This window comes from Fibroporia radiculosa (assembly GCF_000313525.1).
Source record: "Fibroporia radiculosa TFFH 294 genomic supercontigs, scaffold1618, whole genome shotgun sequence".
Classification (NCBI taxonomy): domain Eukaryota; kingdom Fungi; phylum Basidiomycota; class Agaricomycetes; order Polyporales; family Fibroporiaceae; genus Fibroporia; species Fibroporia radiculosa.
In genome coordinates this window covers 1-18,342 of record NW_012133314.1, presented here as the reverse complement: position 1 = coordinate 18,342, position 18,342 = coordinate 1, and the positions used below count along the sequence as shown (strand labels likewise).

Genomic DNA, 18,342 nt, shown 5'->3' with positions numbered 1-18,342 from the left:
CGTGTGATATATGGCTATCGTCGCAAGACAGCCATTCGCCACGAGACGAGACGAATGCGGTATCTGACAGTCGATCAACACAGCGCAGATAGCCGATCCTCGACAAAACACTTACAGTGCCCGCTGCTCAACGTGCCGTAGTGGTTGGTGACGCCATACAAATCATATCGGTACGGTGGTATCTGCACGCCAGGATCATCTCTCGGCATGTGAGGGCCCCCGTCCACGCCGGGAGGCAGCGGAAGGGGCATGTAGTTGGTGAGATCTAAATCCCGCACGGGATAGTCGACGAACGTCTCGATCTTGTCTGTGAAGTGGCCCTTGGACGAGAAACGCTTCAGGTAGATCAGAAGCACGGGGGGCAATCGTGATAGCGACAGATTCTTCGTCGCCTTGCGCAGCGTCTTGCAGTGTGGGCAGTTCCTATTAATCTCAATGTGTCAATACGCCTATCCTGAGTCGAACGGAGACCCAGCATACCATGCATCCGACTCCTCCATCACTTCTTCCTTGACGAAGGCATCCAAACACTGAGACAATGACACTTTGGATAGACCTCGACGGGTGGGAACAGGTAAAGTGAGGTACATGAACGTGTTGTAAGTGGTCGAAGTCTGTAGTAGCAGATCAACCAAGGGATAAGTGAAGAGCACAGATAGAAAGGACCATACCTTGTGGCACGTGAGGCACTCCAGTCGGTTGCGGAGCTGACCCTGGAAGAAGTCTACGACCAAGCTATCATTCCGCCTCTGCCAGATCTGCCATTCCTGCTCGCTGGCAATCTGCGTGGGTAGTCTCTCTAACTCGGCTTCTCTTTCGGGCGTTGGGTCTATTTGTGCGCGCACTAGCACCCGATTGAGGTCCTCATGCAGACCATCGAGCAGGAAGTGAAGGAACTCCTGTGAATCGTGCTGCTCTGTTCCGTCAAATTGAGGGGCGTGCCGGCACAATGACCTCTACACAGATAGTCAGCTCAGCATTACGGGAACTCGTTGAATGCGTACACGGAATGCGCCCGGAGACAGACACTGCGACTCGCTCTGCTGTAAATCTTGGAGAATATTGGCGAAAGCTTGCGCAAGGTTCCCCTTTGTTCCCATTGGGTTGATCATGTTGATAGCACTCTTCCATCGTCCTTCTGTAACAAACATACTTAGGCACTATGACATCAATTCGTTGGTTACACACGCACCAGTAAAGAACCGCGCGAACGGCACGGTAGCGCTCAAGCACTGAATCGTCGAATTCATATAGCACGTGTTACCCAGATTCTTCAGCCCCGAAGTCCTAATATGCATGTCGGCCCAGTACGTGACCGGGAAGTTGGACCGGATCCTCGGCGGCTCAGGATCAAGCTTGAATGACTGAGTCTGTATCAGGCGCGGCCTATGATCTTGCTTATCAAGGACAGAGGAAGCCACAGTGGGCGGCGGGCGCAGGGGGTTGGAGAGGCGGCCATGGCGTCGAGAATGGGGCACGAACTTACGACATTCCATCTTCTCTGGATGAGCGATGAAATCCGCGCGCTCTAGCATCTCTTGGGTAAGCGTTTCCAAGTCAGCTTCTATCGCAGGATCCACAGGCAATTCTTCATTCTCGCACATCTGCGAGTAGGTGTGTATGATCTTCTCAGATACATCAAGATCAAGCCGTTCATTGCTATTCTTGACGTGCTCAGTCATGATCTAGTTGACAGCTTCATGAATCAATCTGTGTGGAGAACATATATATGCGAATAGAGTACCTCAGATGCACACTTGAGGATTTTCAGCGCTACAGCTCCCGTCACAGCAGGATGAGCCTGATTGGAGCTGTGAGAATTTTGAATTAACACACCCAAAACACATACCTCTGTATACACGTCAACCATTGAACTGAATCTTGCCAATAGCTCAGTTGACCAATCTGGATGCAAAGAATTCGCGGGTGGATTAATCCTGGCATTGGTATAGGAATATGGAGTGATCTATCAAAAACATATGAACTTAGCAATGCCAGAGAAGATGTGAATGCCTACTTTCCATATACATCGACGATCTTTTGGAGTATCTTTGAGATAAATCTAGTAACAATGAATATGACAGTCGGCCTCGAGGAAATAGCATATGGTTAATATGCGTTGTCTTACTGGCGTATTGTTGGACCCATCGCCAAGAAACCAGCATAGATCGGTTTTCTCAAGATGCCGTATACTGAACAATTCATTTAGTCACCAGCCATGTGTGGTTATCGACAGAAAAATGACACACGTGTAAACATCTCCATCTTCATCATCGGCAGCATCAATGAACCACCATTGCTTGCTGCTTGATCCAACTACGCCATCACGTTGATGTCGAGGAACAGCATAGTGCTTGTGCTTGATATTCCTAATCTGATACCGATTGGGGACAGCGTAAATGAGCTCCCACTGTGTCACAATACAAGAATGGGTATGAGAATTTCTGCTATGATACTTGGAAAAACATACCCACCAATTCAGTATTAGATATTTCGGGCTCCGGAATGACACAGTATAATGGTTCTACATCATGGTCCTCAAGCAGCGCAGCTCTGTTCTGAAAGTGGACATTTTCAATCGTCACGATCCCTGTTATTCTGGAAGGGGCCATAGACCCCACGTCTCATGCAGCTTTCAATAGGCCCAGGGACATACAGTCTTGAGCTCGATCGATTTCTATCATTGAGTATGGCGAAGTTTGGTATGACAAATGCACGAGAGACCGACCTCAGATCGCCGATTTCAGCTACGCGGCAAGTAAAAGAGACGGGGACGTTCAAAACTGGGCAGAAGGGGAAATCAAGAGACTCATCAAAGTACAAGTAGTTGCCTCGTGTTCATTAGACGCGGTCAAGCTCTCGCCCATCGCCGACGCCTGCGTCGTTTTCTCTGCACATGTCAAGGACGCACGATTTGGTGAGTTGTCGGCGCTTCAAATGCAGGGCTGCCACCCAACTCCCATAGCCAAATTGCACCTGGAAATTCGAATAAATAAACTCTCCGTAGTGGAATTGAGCGCCAGCAGCGAAGGCTGCAGCGCGTATGAAGAGGACAAGTGGCGATGGAGGGTGTGTTATTTAACGGCCTGAGCGAGAAGTCTAGACTGATACATACAGTCTCGCGGCCTGCGCGAATGAGAAAACTCCAAATTGTGAATCTAGCAGCTAGCCCTGCATTGAGACGAATTATTGATATGGCCTTCAATGCACATCACTCGGAAATCCCCTTCCTAGATTCAAAATCATTACATGCTTACCAGCTCGGGCACGTGTATTGGTTCGGATCCAAAGTACGATCTTTATCGCATAAGTACATTCTGAGTGGTTCTATCGTTTGGGGGCATTAGCTTACAAAGCCTAATCCAGATGACTGCGTGCGTCAATCTCTGGCCAAGATAACAATAACAGCATGCGCAACCAAGAAATGACACCTTCCCCTTAGTGAGAAGATCCATTTGCAAGAGAGGTAAAGCTTACTCAATTCAGTCGACACCTTTCCATTGCATAGAATTGGTGATTTCTTTGTTGTGATGTGGATTCGCGATTGGACTGCTACATCCCAGCAATGGTCCTTTTTTCAATTCAAAGCGGCAACAATATCTCCTTCGTATAATCTTATCATATCTCCCTGCGAGAATGTGTTGAGCGAATACACGCGTGCGCTTTGATCCGTGAATTGAGCATCCACGCGGGAATGGTAGAGTGGTCCAAATTGAGCCGACACGAATGAATGGAGTCTGGAAGGATTTCTGGGTGTATCGTCCTACCGTGTGTCAGACCCGAGTCGAGGACGGAATTCTAAGTTGGCGTGATGGAAGTATGGCAGACGTCATGGATGCTGAGACAGCCGAAGCATTTCCAGTTCCGCGCATTTTCAAAGACGTTCGAAACCACCGGCTCCGAATCTAATCTGTGGATAACACTATGCTCGCCTGCGGGATCCAAACGAAAATGAATTGGCACGAGAGGCGAATCGATACCTTGACCTGATACGTGTCATGGAGTAGTATCGTGCCACAGCTTGCGCCACGCGGTCTGCTCCACGACTGGGTAGTTGAACAGTCCAACCAATGGAGGCGGAATGATCGACTTGGTGAAATTGCCTGTATGTGCACAGATTCCGGAACCAACGTCAGCTGTTCAATGCTCAGCTCTGAGAGCGGGGAACGAATGTTACATGTACGTGCGCACGAAGTGGGGCATCGATCTATGCGGCACCAAATAGCTGGCTGTCGGCGTACTGTAGTATCACGATATGCCAGCATCTCACAGAGGAGCGAGGAACAATGGCTCGAGCGTCACACATACATCTACTGGGATGTAAAGGACATGATTAAATGTCATATCTGGTAATAGAGTGGAAGAGTTCACCTCGCTACCCAAAATCTGGTGCACGAACCCACACAAAACATACTTAGAGCTTCTCCGCAGCTGCTGTATCCTCGCCCTACATATCCTCGTCCGACATCGACAACGTGTCGCAATAAGTCATGTTGATGAAAAGAGTGCGTATACCAACGATTCAAAAATTTGAGCTGGAGTAGTAAAATTACCCTTCTGACGAAAAACTTGAGCTACTCAGCAGACCCAAGAGCCACAAGACTCAAGGCCTCATGGATCGTCACACCGCTAAGAAAGAATATTGACATACTAGCATAAGCAGCACGAATGGACTTTTCGCCGTGTCTCTTCTAAGACTTCAGTTAAACCCATCTGGATTCATCACCTGGATCTAATTCACCACCTCACTACGCCGCGACCCAAGCTCGAGGATGCAGTCAGGATCGAGGACTTCTCCCGACGAGTAGTGTAGAAAACAACACCCACAACTAGTACAAGTATTCGGTCGAGAGAGATGACTGTCGATGATGACATAAACGATGGCCGGACGCGCCGCGCGGCAGTCGCGTCGGAGGCGTGACCTGGCTGCACGCGTCGGGCGCGTATCCTCTGCGAGTCCGCAGATGGTCGCCGTCCTTGAGGCTGTCCTCACCCACACCATGCGCCCGCTCGTCCTCCACTCTTCCGCCCTCAACGATGCAGAATACGCCGTTTACACTTCCTCTCTTCGAGATCTCGCGGAAGACGGAGAGCCACATACCGAACAGGACTTCAAAGTCGGCGTCCGCGAGGCCAGAGCATGGCTTAGGGGGAGATATTCGACCCTCGTGCCCGGGGTAATCGACTCGGTACGTGTTTCGACTGGGCTTGTCTTGTCATTTTGATCTCACTGGCGTGCAGATACTTCGTTTGTTTTGTCCTAGCCTTGCCCCGACCGACATCCTGACCAGCGGCCAAGTGTTTGCTGTTCTCCGCCTTGTCTACCATGCGCTGGAGGGAAAAGACGTAGACAAGGGGCTCATTTTTGTTCAAGGTCAGCATATGAGTTTGTCTGTTGCGCATGTTCGTCCGTGTTTCCAGCTTTATGGAGAGCACCATTCAACGCTCTTCCGTACCTGACTAGCATTCTGCTTTGCGTGTCGAATAACAGTTGTATCATAATGGCGGACCGTCAATTCTACGCAGGCTAGCAAAAGCGATGTCTGTGTTGTCATACCAAGCCGCTTGTGGCAGTGGCAAAGCCTCGAATGAGGTTTTGTTCATGCCGGGGTCGAGTGCGTTCTGTACCCATACATGCCTATAGCGATGCACCCGAGGATCCCGAAGCTTTAAGCGAAGGCCTTAGTTGATGCATCCGCCAGCGAGCTATGGGCTTCGTTCATAGCAATTGCAGCATGTTGACGGCGCCTGAGACTGCTTTCTTCATGATACGGCTCCTCCATTTGAATATAATGTCTCATCTCTGTGTTTTATAGCTCACCCAGATGACCTATCTTCTGAGCTTCAGCATCCCCTTCGACAAGCTTCTCTTCCCAGCATTTCCACTCAACCCCTCATCTCCGAACTCACCTCCGACCCGCCATCGCCGGATGCCAACCCCTTCTTCCAAACGCATTCTGAACGAGCTCCTCCAATAACAGCTATATCCGTACCCCTTTCTAATCTTCCGCCAGCTGTACCTCCCAAACCTCCTACCAACCCATTTCGCGCTCGACGGGGATCTGAGGATGATCATCGAGCGTCTGCAGTCCCAGAACGGGTAATGCCTTCTACTGTGAATGTCCGGCCGCGTGCCGCTGCACCCACAGACAGCAAGTCGCCTCCATTACCGCCACGCAAGCCTGTGATTCCTCCCGCTCCTCCTCCCCGTCACTCATCCCAACATTTGTCGTATCATACCATCTCGGTGTCGACGCCATCAACCAAGCCGCACGTTCTCGTTCAGCAATCGTTGCAAGCGGCGCGCGTGGCACAAAGTCTCAAGAAAGCAGAGCAGCGCCTCCAGCAAGAGCGGGTACTCGAGGTGCTGAAGAGCAGTAGCAGTAACTCGAATAATACGCGACGCACACGCAGCATCAGCCCGATACAGGACGGATATCATTCGTCCAAGACACCCTCCGTATCCAGCTCAGTGGAGAGGGCGGAGGCCACCCGCGTGCCCGTGCTACCTCCCCGTAAGAAAGTGAGCCCCCCAGCGTCGACGGTCTCCGCGATGACCGCGCGCTCACTCGAGTCCGTTGCTCGCGCGTCGGTGTCGTTCAAGCCCCCTCCCAGTGTCCCGTACTCGGCGACGCCGGCAATGAGTGAAGACAACCGCTCGCCCACGCGCACGCCGCCGCGGTCGCTAACGGATCTGCCGACGGAGCCGCCACCCATGCATCCTGACCGCAAGGCGTACTCGACCGGTTTCGACATGGAGCGCGTGCCCTCACAGCCGCCAGACTCGCCGCGGGTGTTCCGGTCTAAGTCGATGCACCACCCCTCACCGCCGCCGATCCCGCCGATGCGGAAGCGACGTCCAGAGAGCGTGCAGCTGAGTCCGACCACGACGACAGCGACTGCAGGGTCAGGGCCGGGGGGCTCACCATTCGCGTCGCCGTCACGGCCAAGCTTCCCGTCGGGTGCGGTGCAGCCGCCCCTCTCGCGGCACCACTCCCTGTCGTCGACGCTCTCGGGGCGTACACAGCGGAGCGACGGGTCGGCCGTGTCGGAGCCGATTGCGAGCCTGCAAAAGACGCTGGCCGGGCTGCACCAGCGGGCACAGCCACGCTTTGACTCGGCGCGGTACAAGGCGGAGGCTGCGTTGAACCCGCGCGGGTTCGTGCCCGGGACGCGATGGATGCGGCACGAGGGCGAGGAGCGACTCATGGAGGACGAGGACGACGAGTATGGCGTTGGTAGAGACGACTCAGGTAGCGCGGGGCCAGACGTTGACGAGGAGAGCGAGGGAGAACGGGAGCAGAATGATCGGCTGAGGAAGCTGAGGCTCGAGGATATTGAGGATAGAAGTACGCGCTCGCTCGATGGCGGATATCGGCGGATGGGCGTCGAGCGGGATGATCTCAAGTGGCCCGTTGGTGAGGGCGAGGGCTGGAAACGGCTCTAATTTCCTATCGCATGTGCGTGGATATAGACTGAGCTTACAGGTTGTCAGAGTCCGAAGTCATAACTATATGTATAGGGTGCTTCGTTTTGTATTTTCCGGCCTTTTTATGTCGCCTTGGTGCATATAGTTATATAGTACTTCTAGTCGTTCTAAACAATACATATAGCAAACAAATCTAAATATTGAGCCCATTCGCAGCGAACGAGCCTCTGGGCCCGCTCTTGAAGCTTTAAATTGTAGTGAAGGGGCCGGTCGGCGCCTGTGCAGTCAATCATCTTGAAGTTTCAATTTCAGCTCTGCTAGCTGCTTCCTTGTAGGTAGAATCATACTACAATGGCACAGAATATGTAAATATTCGAGAGGTGAGGTAAAGCAGTGGAGATACGCTACATGCAACCCTCCTGTCGAGTGTAAGTGATAACGTCAACACTGTGTCTGTAGTACTACACCATCTATTAACACTGCGGGAGGGGTCGCCAATGTAGGTCCCAACACTGTCAACGTGCCCTATCTTCCTACTCGCAGTATTTTCCTCACCTCGCGCTTCAATGGAACAGCGAAACTCGTATCCTGATCACGACTGAAATAGCATCTCAACAGCGACGTCTGTATCATCGCGTGCAGGCGTTAGACACCACATGTTTGTGAATGAAGATACAGTGGCACGAATCTCAGGGCAGGATGTTCGGATTCGATAAATGATTCATGGCATAAACACATGAGGCGCGAGTCCCGAACCTCGTTGGGGTCGATATTATCCACCTGCTGCTGCTAAGACCCATACGCGCAGCCCCAATTGGGAAAGGTAAAGTCCTACTGGCGGTCGCGGGGCTCTCAGGTACACCTAACCTGCAAAATCCCCAACTTCTGGAACCTGGGCAACGAGAGCTCCACAAGCGCACGCGCATCGACGCCCTTGTTCGCACGAGACATAGCGATGTTAACATGCAGCGTCACTTCCACGCCAGCAAAGCGTTCGCGCGACAGCGCCGTGTCCAGCTGCTTCCAATCCAGTGTGCGCAGGTCGTCTGCCCATCGCGCGAGGAGAGAAATCTTCACGCGCTTGAGGAACGGTGAGCTGAGCTGCGAAATCATTGCCGAAAAGCAGGTGCCGCAATCCGGCAAAACGAAGCCCTCGAAACACACGGAACGCAGTGCGGTGAGGAGCCCGAAGTTCATCTCGTCCTGCACCTGCACGGCCACGCCATTTGTGAGTTCCATGTATAGATGTTCGAGGTAGGGTCCCGCCGCGGATAAGAGAGCGCACAACGCGGTCGTATTCCTCCGGTCTCGCCAGTGAACATTTAGGTTGCGGAGCTTGACCTCGCCTGTCGCTAGCAGCCAATCGATGACGAAATTAGGTGGAGAAGCCGGTCGCAGCGTGAGATTTCGCAGTGCTTGTCCACCCGCATTGGACATGGGGAATATGGGCGCGTATGACGATGGTGGCGGCGGCGGTGTACACGCTTTAGGAATACGACAGACGAGAGATTCTAAAGAAACACAAGGCAACGAACTGTTGCAGTAGACACGGTCGAAGCGCAACGTTTCCAGGCCGGGTGCGGCCAAGAGAACGGAAAGGACCTGTGCAGGAGTCTCGAAATGGACATCCGATAGTGTGAGGTGCTTGAGATGGGCAAGCCTACTGAGGAATGCACTTTCCTTGGCGGCTGTGAGGCGCAGCGTACTCCAGCTCAAGCACGCAATTTCAAGCTCGATGAGCCCAGGCAAGAGGCTCAACAACGTTGGGATACGGCTTTCCCACATGGTATCTTCGTCCCGGAGAGCAGGATGTTTGTGTAAGAAATGATAGGCCTGGACCGCCATCTTACGGACGAGCGGTGCAATGGTCGACGTCTCTAGCAGGTTCTTGAATCGGAAACATGCTGATGGGCTTTTCAGGTGGATGTCGCGGAAGATGTGCGTCCGACTAGAAGGCAGCCAAGCGCGACAGGTCAAGCTGCATGCCGCGAGAGACACTTTATCGTCCCAGAGATGGTCAATGACCAGGTCATACACTTCTTGGGGCAGTTCTGAGATCATGGTGTTCGGCTAGGCGATGCATGAGCATAGTGCAGAATACCTGAGGAGACGTTACTCACCTCGCGAGGTTTTGCGGCTGTACAACTTGAATGTTGCTTTACTGCTTTAATGGACGCGGGGAATCTGCCTTGCCTTTATACGAGCAGCCATACCCGTAGACACTACAAGTTGCCCTGCTCATTCTAGGGACCCCCATGCCCGAGGAGGAGGGGAAAGCGTTCGGGCCTGAGTCGCCCGAGACCCAGTGTGCTTATGTCAGCAACAAGTTATTTCGAGAAATATATGTAACGTCCGCAAGCTCTCTCTCAACAACCACATCAATCTTGGAGTGCGTATAAGCTGAATTGCCTCCCCTTGAAACATACAGATACGATTGTCGCCCCCAATTGTGTATGCTGTTCAATGCGGAGGACGCCCGCCCCATCCGAGACAAACAAGCAAATCGAAAATTGAGTGTCCCAAACATGTCACGGTATAAGTGGAATTAGGTCGAGGATGATTGCAGTGTCGGGTATGTCAGAGGAGAAGACGTTATGTATACTATAAGGGTAAGCACTCGTCGTCGTTCCTGTATCGATATTCGACACGACGGACCATTTGACGACCATCGCCTGATGGTGGCGGTCGCCATTACCTGAAACGAAGTGGCCTCGTGCCCAGACGTGTCGAAGACAGAAGCGATCATAGGATTACTAGTACTAATGCGCCTGCAACCTGATTTTGACTATCCGGTGTGAGCATACCGCCTAGGGAAGCGATTTCACGAATAGCCTTTATGGCTGTTCTCCTGAGAGTTCATCTCATCGTGGTCCAACCCTCATCGTTCTAACTGCAGCAAATTTCATCTGTAACCTATCAGTATCTATTCCTCCGACACAACCTTGTTCAGTTTTGTAGGCTCGATCCCTCTCATATACATCACTGATCATGGCCCGATATTCAAACATTCTTTGTTTATAGACGACAGACAGTATTTTTAGATCCCGTGAGAGTATTCTTCTTTGTGAATATCATTATAAACACTCCGGGCTCTGACCTTCCACTGAATTAGACATGCAACAGGAGGCCTCACGCCGGTGCCAGCTCCAGGTAACGTTCTGACCAAAGATGATCTTTTATATACATCTAAACGAAAAGGTCAGCAGGGAAAAACATTTCATCATTAGCAACGCCTTACACTTAAGTACCAGTTTTTGTCGTCAGAGAAGGTCGGGAGGGCACTGGGCGACTCGAAAGAACCCCCTAGCCGCTGTACAGTACGAGTAGGACGTTGTTATTATATGCTACATCGAGAATTACGTTGGGGGCTTACGTGTGGCACGATAGTATGTTTACGCTTGCGCTTGAGCCCAGAGGTGCTGAGCACATAGTCAATGCCCTGGCTGTCTAAATAATCGTCGAAGGCCTTCGAATTGTCATGGACGGCATTGCAGCTCAATTGAGCGCAAATTTCCGTCAATTCTTCGATCCAAGATCAGCCACATAAGCGAGGTACATGCTTATGGATTTCCACGCACCACGACCAACCCTGGGCGAGCTGCTTGGTGGGGACATTTTGATCTATTTAGTAGTCATATTTTATGTCTATAGCTACATGTGCTGATGACATACCCGATTGTCACTTACGAGCCGTCTCATAAGTCGTGGTATGTCAGCGTCCGAAGGATTTGCGTTACGCTGACGAGATACCCAGTTGATGAAGTGACCTACGAGAGTCGCATGGTTGGTATGTTTGAGTAAAGGTCCCCATACCTTCGCCACAGGCTCAATGCCTAGGTAATGAGGATCCATCACATTTGAAGCGTCAATCCTGTCGAATCGTATTTGGTCGGACAGCCCATACGGGGATAGTACTCCTGAGGACAGATCATTGCCAAGTTTGCAAGCATCCAAGTTGAATAGTTTGAACCTTATGCGAAGGCTAGAGAGGCGACTGGCGAACTCCCTGAGCTGGTCTGAGACGTAGAAATACATACACCCGTAGATATCCATGGGGAGAGCACCATGCTTTCTTCCCGCCTTGACCAGGGACGGAATACTTTAAAAAAACGCAATTTGACATTGCAGATATATATATGTATGAATATAGTGATAGGACGTACTGCCAGCCATTCAGCGGGTTGACCTTATCAGCTTGCATCCACTGGCCGTCGGGTGAAAATAACAAACGATTGGGATAGTCAAAGTGAGAGTTGGCGGCGCCAAATGGGAGAAGCAACCCATATGTGCGGAACTCAATAAATGCCAGGCGGTGAGAAGGCTCGAGGGGCCAATACTGACGCTCAAGCCTGTCTCTACTCAAGTTGACGAGGCTGTGAAAAATATATCAGCAATAAAACGAGTATAAGGTGCTATAAGATACCGAGCACGAGTGAGTTCCTCCCGGACATCCTGCGCCTGATATGACTCCGGAGAAAAGACACATTGCTTGAGGATGGTTATGGTAGTTGTCCCTAAACAACCTTCGATGCGTGATTTTGGGGTCATGACACAAGATATTGAACCATTAGCACCGACAGAAGATGCACCAGAAGAAGACAGGACATCTTGGATCATTTGTTGTAGGTGCACATTATACATTGCAGGAACAAGAGCAGAGTACCAATAATGGACGGCAATGTCTGCGGCCTTGCGTTTATTCTCGATCGAGCCTAAGAGTAGCAAGAGTGCGAAATTTCGTGCAACGATCATTGGATTATGATCGTTCAATAGCACTGTGAGTTCCCCAGTGTAGTCTTTCGGAAGCTCGTTTACAGTGCGAATGACATCTCGAAGATCACCAGACGCTTTTTGTCGATTTGTCATTTTGCAGCGTAATTAGGAAAATCTGGTACGGTACATACCTATGAACGCGATAGTCATATCATCCTGAACAATCCGCTCACTCGGACGCATATTTACGAGATCAATCGCAGGCATGTTTCCCCATCTAAATGAACTCCTTTGAATTCAGACCGAGGTTCAGTGTAAGGGACTTACTTACATGCTCATGCTTTGCATTATATGTCCATACATACCGTCATACCCAAATAGTTCTTGAGATCTCGGAGCTATGAAGTCCGGCATACGTCTTTCAATTATCCATGATGGTGTCCATTCGGAGTCTCGAATTGGGTTCTTGCACGCTATGAATATATGGGTTTGTATATAAATGAGTGAGTATGAGTCCAGAGTCAATAGTTTTCATTCCACCTTTTTTATGCATCTGCCAATGCTTCTTCTGACATTCCTATTAAAACGATGAGGAAGATGAACACAATCGTCGAATGTGAACGCACCTTGGAACAGTACGGTGCAATTTTGCAACCACCGCATCGCATTACACCTTCATTTAAACAGGTAATCTTAGCAGTAGCATCCACATTTGCGCAAGGGGACTTGTCTAGAGATGCATCGTAGAGCAGTGCCTCGCGCCGCATCGTCTCAAGCATAAAAATCTTGAAGATGTCCTCGAGCCCGTGTTTCCTGATCAGCTGACTGATTCCCAGTGAGAGCGCGTCCAAATTGTCAGATATAGGATCGGAAATGTTGCTGCTAGAGGGACAAAGCAGGATGGCGCGTGTTGACTGCCGTGCACGAGCATCAAGCTGAGCCTGTATGACAACAATCTTTTCCTGTCGATCATTGAGCTGGGAAAGCTCAACTTCTAGACTCTTGAGAGTATCTTGGACTGAACTCATGGAGAGGGATCAATCGAGGTAATGCTCAGCGCACAACAACTTGAAGCCTTATATAGGGCTGGACAAACCGCCTCAAGTCATACGCTCGCTGAGGTATCTGTGGTGATGATCATGGTAACAAAAAAATGAGGCTTGCATCAGAGGAAGTAGGACAGCCTACCATGAGCAAGTCGGTTCATCGTCTAATCGATGAATTGTAGCAGGAAATATTGAGGAAACCTGCCTCCACGTGCCAGCGTTCGTCCTTCACCCTGTCGAGCCCAGACAAACTCGAGTCACCCGCATTTGGGTACAGAAATCGCTGAAATGAATTTCCTATAGAATGTCGTCATCTACGGCTCCTCCAAAATGGGATAGCACTTCAAATTGAGGAGCCCGATTGTTTATCCAAACTAATTGGTGCACCAACTGAAGAGAAAACTATACAGTATACACGTGTCACTGTCTGAGCATCAACACGACCCTCGCAGCTAAAGCGAGTATCAGCGGACAAGGAAACGCATCAACCCCTATCGAATCGTTCCAAGACTCGACAGCCCTTGTCAATCCTTGGGAAAGGATTCAGAAGTACTGGGGAGTCCATTTATAGCGACCTAAAAGGACGTATTCACAAACGCTAGAACGAGCAGGACGTCTAACTTGTCTCCAGCCGTACGTAGCAAACTCAGGATGTGTATTCCTGGGCAGAGATCAACTCCACCACGCAAAGTTTCCAGATAGATGAGATATCCTGAGAGGCACAAGACGCTGAAAAGCATATAGAAGGACATCCGCAGACATCTGGTCCTACGCAAGAACCGGTAGCTCCTCCATGTCACAGATAATGGTGTCCAGGCATTCTGCAGCTCCGGACCAATGCGCGATTTGTCGACACACTGCATGGAGACGAAGGTACCTCAAACTCGGCAGTGGTAGGTTTATATCTGTAACGAACTGCATCCCCGTTAGAATGTCGGTGTTCGCTTACGTGAGTGGCAGTCGAGTTTTGATATTGTAGAAATCCTCCCGCAAAACCATTGTAGTCGAGGAGGGGCATTTAACACAATCAAACCTTACCCTGCCCTCGAATCTTTAAAATCAGAAGTCTAGGTCATCTACGAAACAGTGTAAATCCATACCGAGCGTCGGGATGTTCTGAAGACGGTGAAAGTGAGAGCGTTTAAGCTCCTCCACGATATCCTTGTGTCGAAACCGGCCCATGATGTCCCATACTGTCTCTACTATTTCTTTCTGTGCAAATCTGCTGCCAATGGCGCAAGTAAACACAATATAAAGAACTTGCTTTTGCGCGCGGGACCTTTGACCTCTAAATGATCTAGCGAGTTCGGGAATATATGGAAACTCCGCGTTAGCCGGGCTGGTGACGCATGATGGGTGGCCATCCCGGTGTAGCGCACGAAAATGCTTCAACTCGCGGAGTCGCAGGTCAACATGCACGTCGGGGGAGCGATGATTATCTCTGTAGAGGGCCTGTTCAGAGCGACAGACGTTGGATTGTGCAATGCGCCTGAGCAGTCCCATTAGAATGCGTACCTGAGCTTTAGCTGCCACGTAATGTTGCGGACTCTACTGGAGATCAAGTTCTCTGGTGACTCCCTGTAGTTTACCGAACGTCGTCCTCGAGGAGTCAGGGAAAGGGGATAACACCCATTCTCTTCTAAGATATAGTGGCATGAGCTCTGTTAGGTGATGCAAAAGATGAAACTTAGAGACTCGAGGATGAAGTATCTGATATACCACCCGCCGAATGTCGCACGGCGCCTGCATCCAATCAAGTTTGCGACGACAGAATTCAATTTCCTCCAAGACGTTGGTAAGGCCCACCGTAGTGAAATGGTATAGGATAAGATACCAGACAATGCGACACTCGACGAGCCTGGATCTGCCGTTTGCTTCTACTGCTTCAGCCGCAACGTTGATAAAGGGTCTTGGCGTTCTCAGCTTGAGATTTTGTAGTGTCGTGAGGTTTCTCATACAGCCAGCTGTTCTTGATGAAAATGCTGAAGCGGATGTGGAATATACAGAGGAACTTGAAGAAAACTCGATTTGAGATCTAAAGCCTTCATACACCGACTCCGTGAGGAGTTGGGTGTATTTCCCTGCGATGGTTCACCGTGCATGCAATAAGCCTGGTGCACATATTTGAGGGTTCAATTAAGTGTCGTCCTCAAGGCAGTTCTGCAGTTACCTAAACTTCATACGGCGCTGTAGGCCGAGACTGGAACGGGGGGATAAGTTGTGAACGGGCGCTTCTAGCGAGCACTACTGGTCCAAATGTGGCCGGGTCCTTCGAAGGACCCAGTCACATTACTACAGTCAAGACGATTGGCGGCTTCAGTCACCCTGCACTTTGTTCGCATCCATAGCTCCTCCGTGTCACCGTAGAGACAACAATGTCTTTGTCTTGGGACGTAGTCTATGAGCTGAGCATCATCCAACACACTCGATACGGGAGCGGTTGACGCACCTGGATGTTTATCGGACCACAATGTTTCTCCAGCGCAGTTACACTCGTCGTATTTCGGGTCGACACGGTTTGGCTATCGCCGCAAGCAGGAAAGGGTTCGTTGCACCTTGGTATCATCTCACAAAGAAGCTGAGCGTTCGTTTCTCAGCCCTGTCATTAATAATATCCCCTGCGACAGATGCCACTGCTTAGAGCCCATCGATGAACAAGTTCATTCAAACACGGTATCACAGATGATGTACGTTGGTATTGCTTCCGTGCGCAGGCTCCATCTCACACATTCGCCTTCTAAAGATACTGGCGATTGCTCCCTAAAGACTACGTCACATACTGAAATGCAATTCTATTGGCCAAGACACAAGGGAGAGAGCTTTTCTGTGGGAGCGGGTACGGGCAACAGGTTAGGTATCCGGATGACCGCGGAAGACCGGATGGCCGAAGAGCCTCTCAAGGTCGACTGCCCCCGCCTCACAGCATCCCGCTATTTTCATACATAAGATATTGACCGCGAACCACCTTTTGAAGCGTAAGACTTGCACATCGGCCCGCGCGAACCCACTCGTGGGTAGTCGCTATCTGTTCCTAAACCGACAGGCTTCTGGACTGGCTGACGACTCTCGAGGAAAAGACGATCTTACCTTTGAAGGAAAGTCTGGATTGTTCGATCTCGACTTATTCGTCTGATTGATTATTGTGTAGGTCCCCACCGGGAGCCTGAGATTGTACATTGAGGTCCACAGTCTCCTCACCATTCTGTACGGCTCTCCAAGTGGGCTGGTAGACTATATGGCACTTGGACAGCCAGACTCGGATTCGTCTATTGTCTTTCATCTCGCCTTCTCCGCATCAGACTGGGGTAAGCGCAAATTCGGCACGTTTTGTACGTATACGGTAAGCAGGCGAATACTATTCTTGTGCCTGGGCACATCTTCTGTGTCATTCATTTCGGCAACTTCATGCCCACGATTCGTCGCTTTTCACTGCCTTCTAGTGCTGTTTCCCCAGGACATGCCCCGGATGCCTGGGGTGGAATCAGAGGAATCATCCATCGCGCTACCACAAATGTACCGAGTTCCTGCTGTCATGTCATCGAATGCGTGGCCGGATTCTGGTCGCGAAGGAGTACAGACCTCGGACCGTGTATCGTGGGATAAGGGTCTTCCTCTATACTCCATGATTCCTGTCATATATTTCATATACGTTGGAGCGAGGCCGACGTAACATGGTATGCTACGGACGCAAGCAATGCAGACGTTAAAGCCGGGGATCTGTACTGTCGGCGGGGACAAGAGAAGATTCCTAAGTGGAGAAGATGCTGTATATTTAGTTGACCTGATTACAACTTCCGCGGAATGACTCGGCCGCTGTGGAAAGCCCCCGGCGAGAGCGGCGCTATCATGTATGTTGTCCCCATCCACGACCCTCTTTCTATCAGCTCTCGTCGGTGTTGATCTCGGTACTACCCACTGATAAGTATGGACGTGCATCCCGCCTGTTCTTCTCGACATCATGGATAAGGTTACGAGTGTTATGAAGAGGTCCAATGCTTGTGAGTCTACATAAGCGCCTTCGCACAGCGTCATGTCCCCACCGACTACTAGTAATCCATAGTCACAGACGTAGTAGAACGATACTTTCCAGGTGTACAAGAGATAGTTTGGGCTTGGATTTACTCAACGATGCGTGTCTGCGCAATGCAAAGTATGGTTACGGCAGATCGCGATGCACCGAATAACGGTACACAAGATCAAGTACGACGATGCGTCATGACTTTTTTCAGATGAATAGTGTACAGTAAGCATTACAGCAAATTCGTTTTCTAAGCCGCCACTAGATGAGTAGTTGGAATGTCCCGATATATGGGTAGATGTGCCTGCCAGTGTGAGATACAAGGGTTTCAAACACCTCGAATATTGAACCCGCCAGGCCCAATTCCGTCGAGATACGAGTAGATGCAGCATGGCTGGCTTCGTCACTTGTCATCGTCTCCCTCCCAGTCAAACGAGACCCAAACCGACGCCTGCACTCCCATGTAGCGCGGAAGCCGCCGCCAGAACGCTCTGCGCTCCTGCAGCCCTTTGCGTTTGTAATGCAATCCACACGCCTTGCACAACTTGCCGTCCACCAGAGCGCCGTCGACGAGCTCGTCCCACCCGTCAAGCACCGGCATGAGCGCCCCATCACAAGCCCGGTCCACATCGATCCTGCTCGCGAGCACCGCCCTGGGGAAGCGCACGCAGTGCTTCGCGTCCGCGCAGAGCGGGCTGCGTCCGGCGTTGAACACGCGGTACGTCGCCGCGATGCCGTCGTTCAGCAGGCGCATCCGCCCGTCCACACACGCCGCGGCGTCCTCCGCCGCCAGCCGCCCCGCCTGGCCGCCGCCGAGCAGGATCTGGCGCGCGGGCAGCTGGCAGCACATGAACAGCGCGACGACGAGCATCGAGTCGGTCTGCGTGAGCCGCGCGAGCTGCACCGCCTGCACCGCGTCCGCGGGCTCGAAGCTCATCGCCGCCGAGCCGCGCGCCGCGTGCGCGTGCGCCCACGCGTCCATGTCCCCGCTGAAGCACGACTTCATCCGCGCCATCGCGTCGTCCAGGACGTCCCAGATCTCGTACTTGTGGCCCAGCCGGACCAGTGCGGCGACGTCCGCGAACGGCACCTGCTCGTCGGGCCTGAAGAATCTGGGGGGGGGGGGGGGGGGGGGA

At 51.3% G+C, this 18,342-nt stretch overlaps 6 protein-coding genes across 6 annotated transcripts; 1 reads left to right on the top strand and 5 right to left on the bottom strand.

The window, feature by feature from the left end:
- Positions 1-74: 74 nt before the first annotated feature.
- Positions 75-2,612, bottom strand: FIBRA_03133 (uncharacterized protein; the record flags this gene model as incomplete). The annotated part of the gene is made up of 11 exons (XM_012324978.1): positions 75-423; positions 481-614; positions 672-956; positions 1,005-1,138; positions 1,193-1,685; positions 1,745-1,801; positions 1,850-1,966; positions 2,018-2,062; positions 2,129-2,192; positions 2,250-2,410; positions 2,475-2,612. The coding sequence occupies 11 exons, from the start codon at positions 2,610-2,612 to the stop codon at positions 75-77; spliced, it is 1,977 nt and encodes a 658-aa protein (XP_012180368.1).
- A 2,268-nt stretch (positions 2,613-4,880) lies between these two features.
- FIBRA_03132 (uncharacterized protein) lies at positions 4,881-7,447 on the top strand (the record flags this gene model as incomplete). The annotated part of the gene is made up of 3 exons (XM_012324977.1): positions 4,881-5,189; positions 5,242-5,374; positions 5,817-7,447. The coding sequence occupies 3 exons, from the start codon at positions 4,881-4,883 to the stop codon at positions 7,445-7,447; spliced, it is 2,073 nt and encodes a 690-aa protein (XP_012180367.1).
- Positions 7,448-8,281: 834 nt separating this feature from the next.
- On the bottom strand, positions 8,282-9,490 carry FIBRA_03131 (uncharacterized protein; the record flags this gene model as incomplete). Its single annotated transcript, XM_012324976.1, has 1 exon — positions 8,282-9,490. The coding sequence occupies one exon, from the start codon at positions 9,488-9,490 to the stop codon at positions 8,282-8,284; it is 1,209 nt and encodes a 402-aa protein (XP_012180366.1).
- A 1,068-nt stretch (positions 9,491-10,558) lies between these two features.
- FIBRA_03130 (uncharacterized protein) lies at positions 10,559-12,409 on the bottom strand (the record flags this gene model as incomplete). The annotated part of the gene is made up of 8 exons (XM_012324975.1): positions 10,559-10,615; positions 10,668-10,739; positions 10,803-10,951; positions 11,008-11,050; positions 11,102-11,528; positions 11,593-11,802; positions 11,853-12,276; positions 12,334-12,409. The coding sequence occupies 8 exons, from the start codon at positions 12,407-12,409 to the stop codon at positions 10,559-10,561; spliced, it is 1,458 nt and encodes a 485-aa protein (XP_012180365.1).
- A 154-nt stretch (positions 12,410-12,563) lies between these two features.
- Positions 12,564-13,170, bottom strand: FIBRA_03129 (uncharacterized protein; the record flags this gene model as incomplete). Its single annotated transcript, XM_012324974.1, has 2 exons — positions 12,564-12,719; positions 12,769-13,170. The coding sequence occupies 2 exons, from the start codon at positions 13,168-13,170 to the stop codon at positions 12,564-12,566; spliced, it is 558 nt and encodes a 185-aa protein (XP_012180364.1).
- Positions 13,171-17,609: 4,439 nt separating this feature from the next.
- Positions 17,610-18,221, bottom strand: FIBRA_03128 (uncharacterized protein; the record flags this gene model as incomplete). The annotated part of the gene is made up of 1 exon (XM_012324973.1): positions 17,610-18,221. The coding sequence occupies one exon, from the start codon at positions 18,219-18,221 to the stop codon at positions 17,610-17,612; it is 612 nt and encodes a 203-aa protein (XP_012180363.1).
- Between the last annotated feature and the right edge of the window lie 121 nt (positions 18,222-18,342).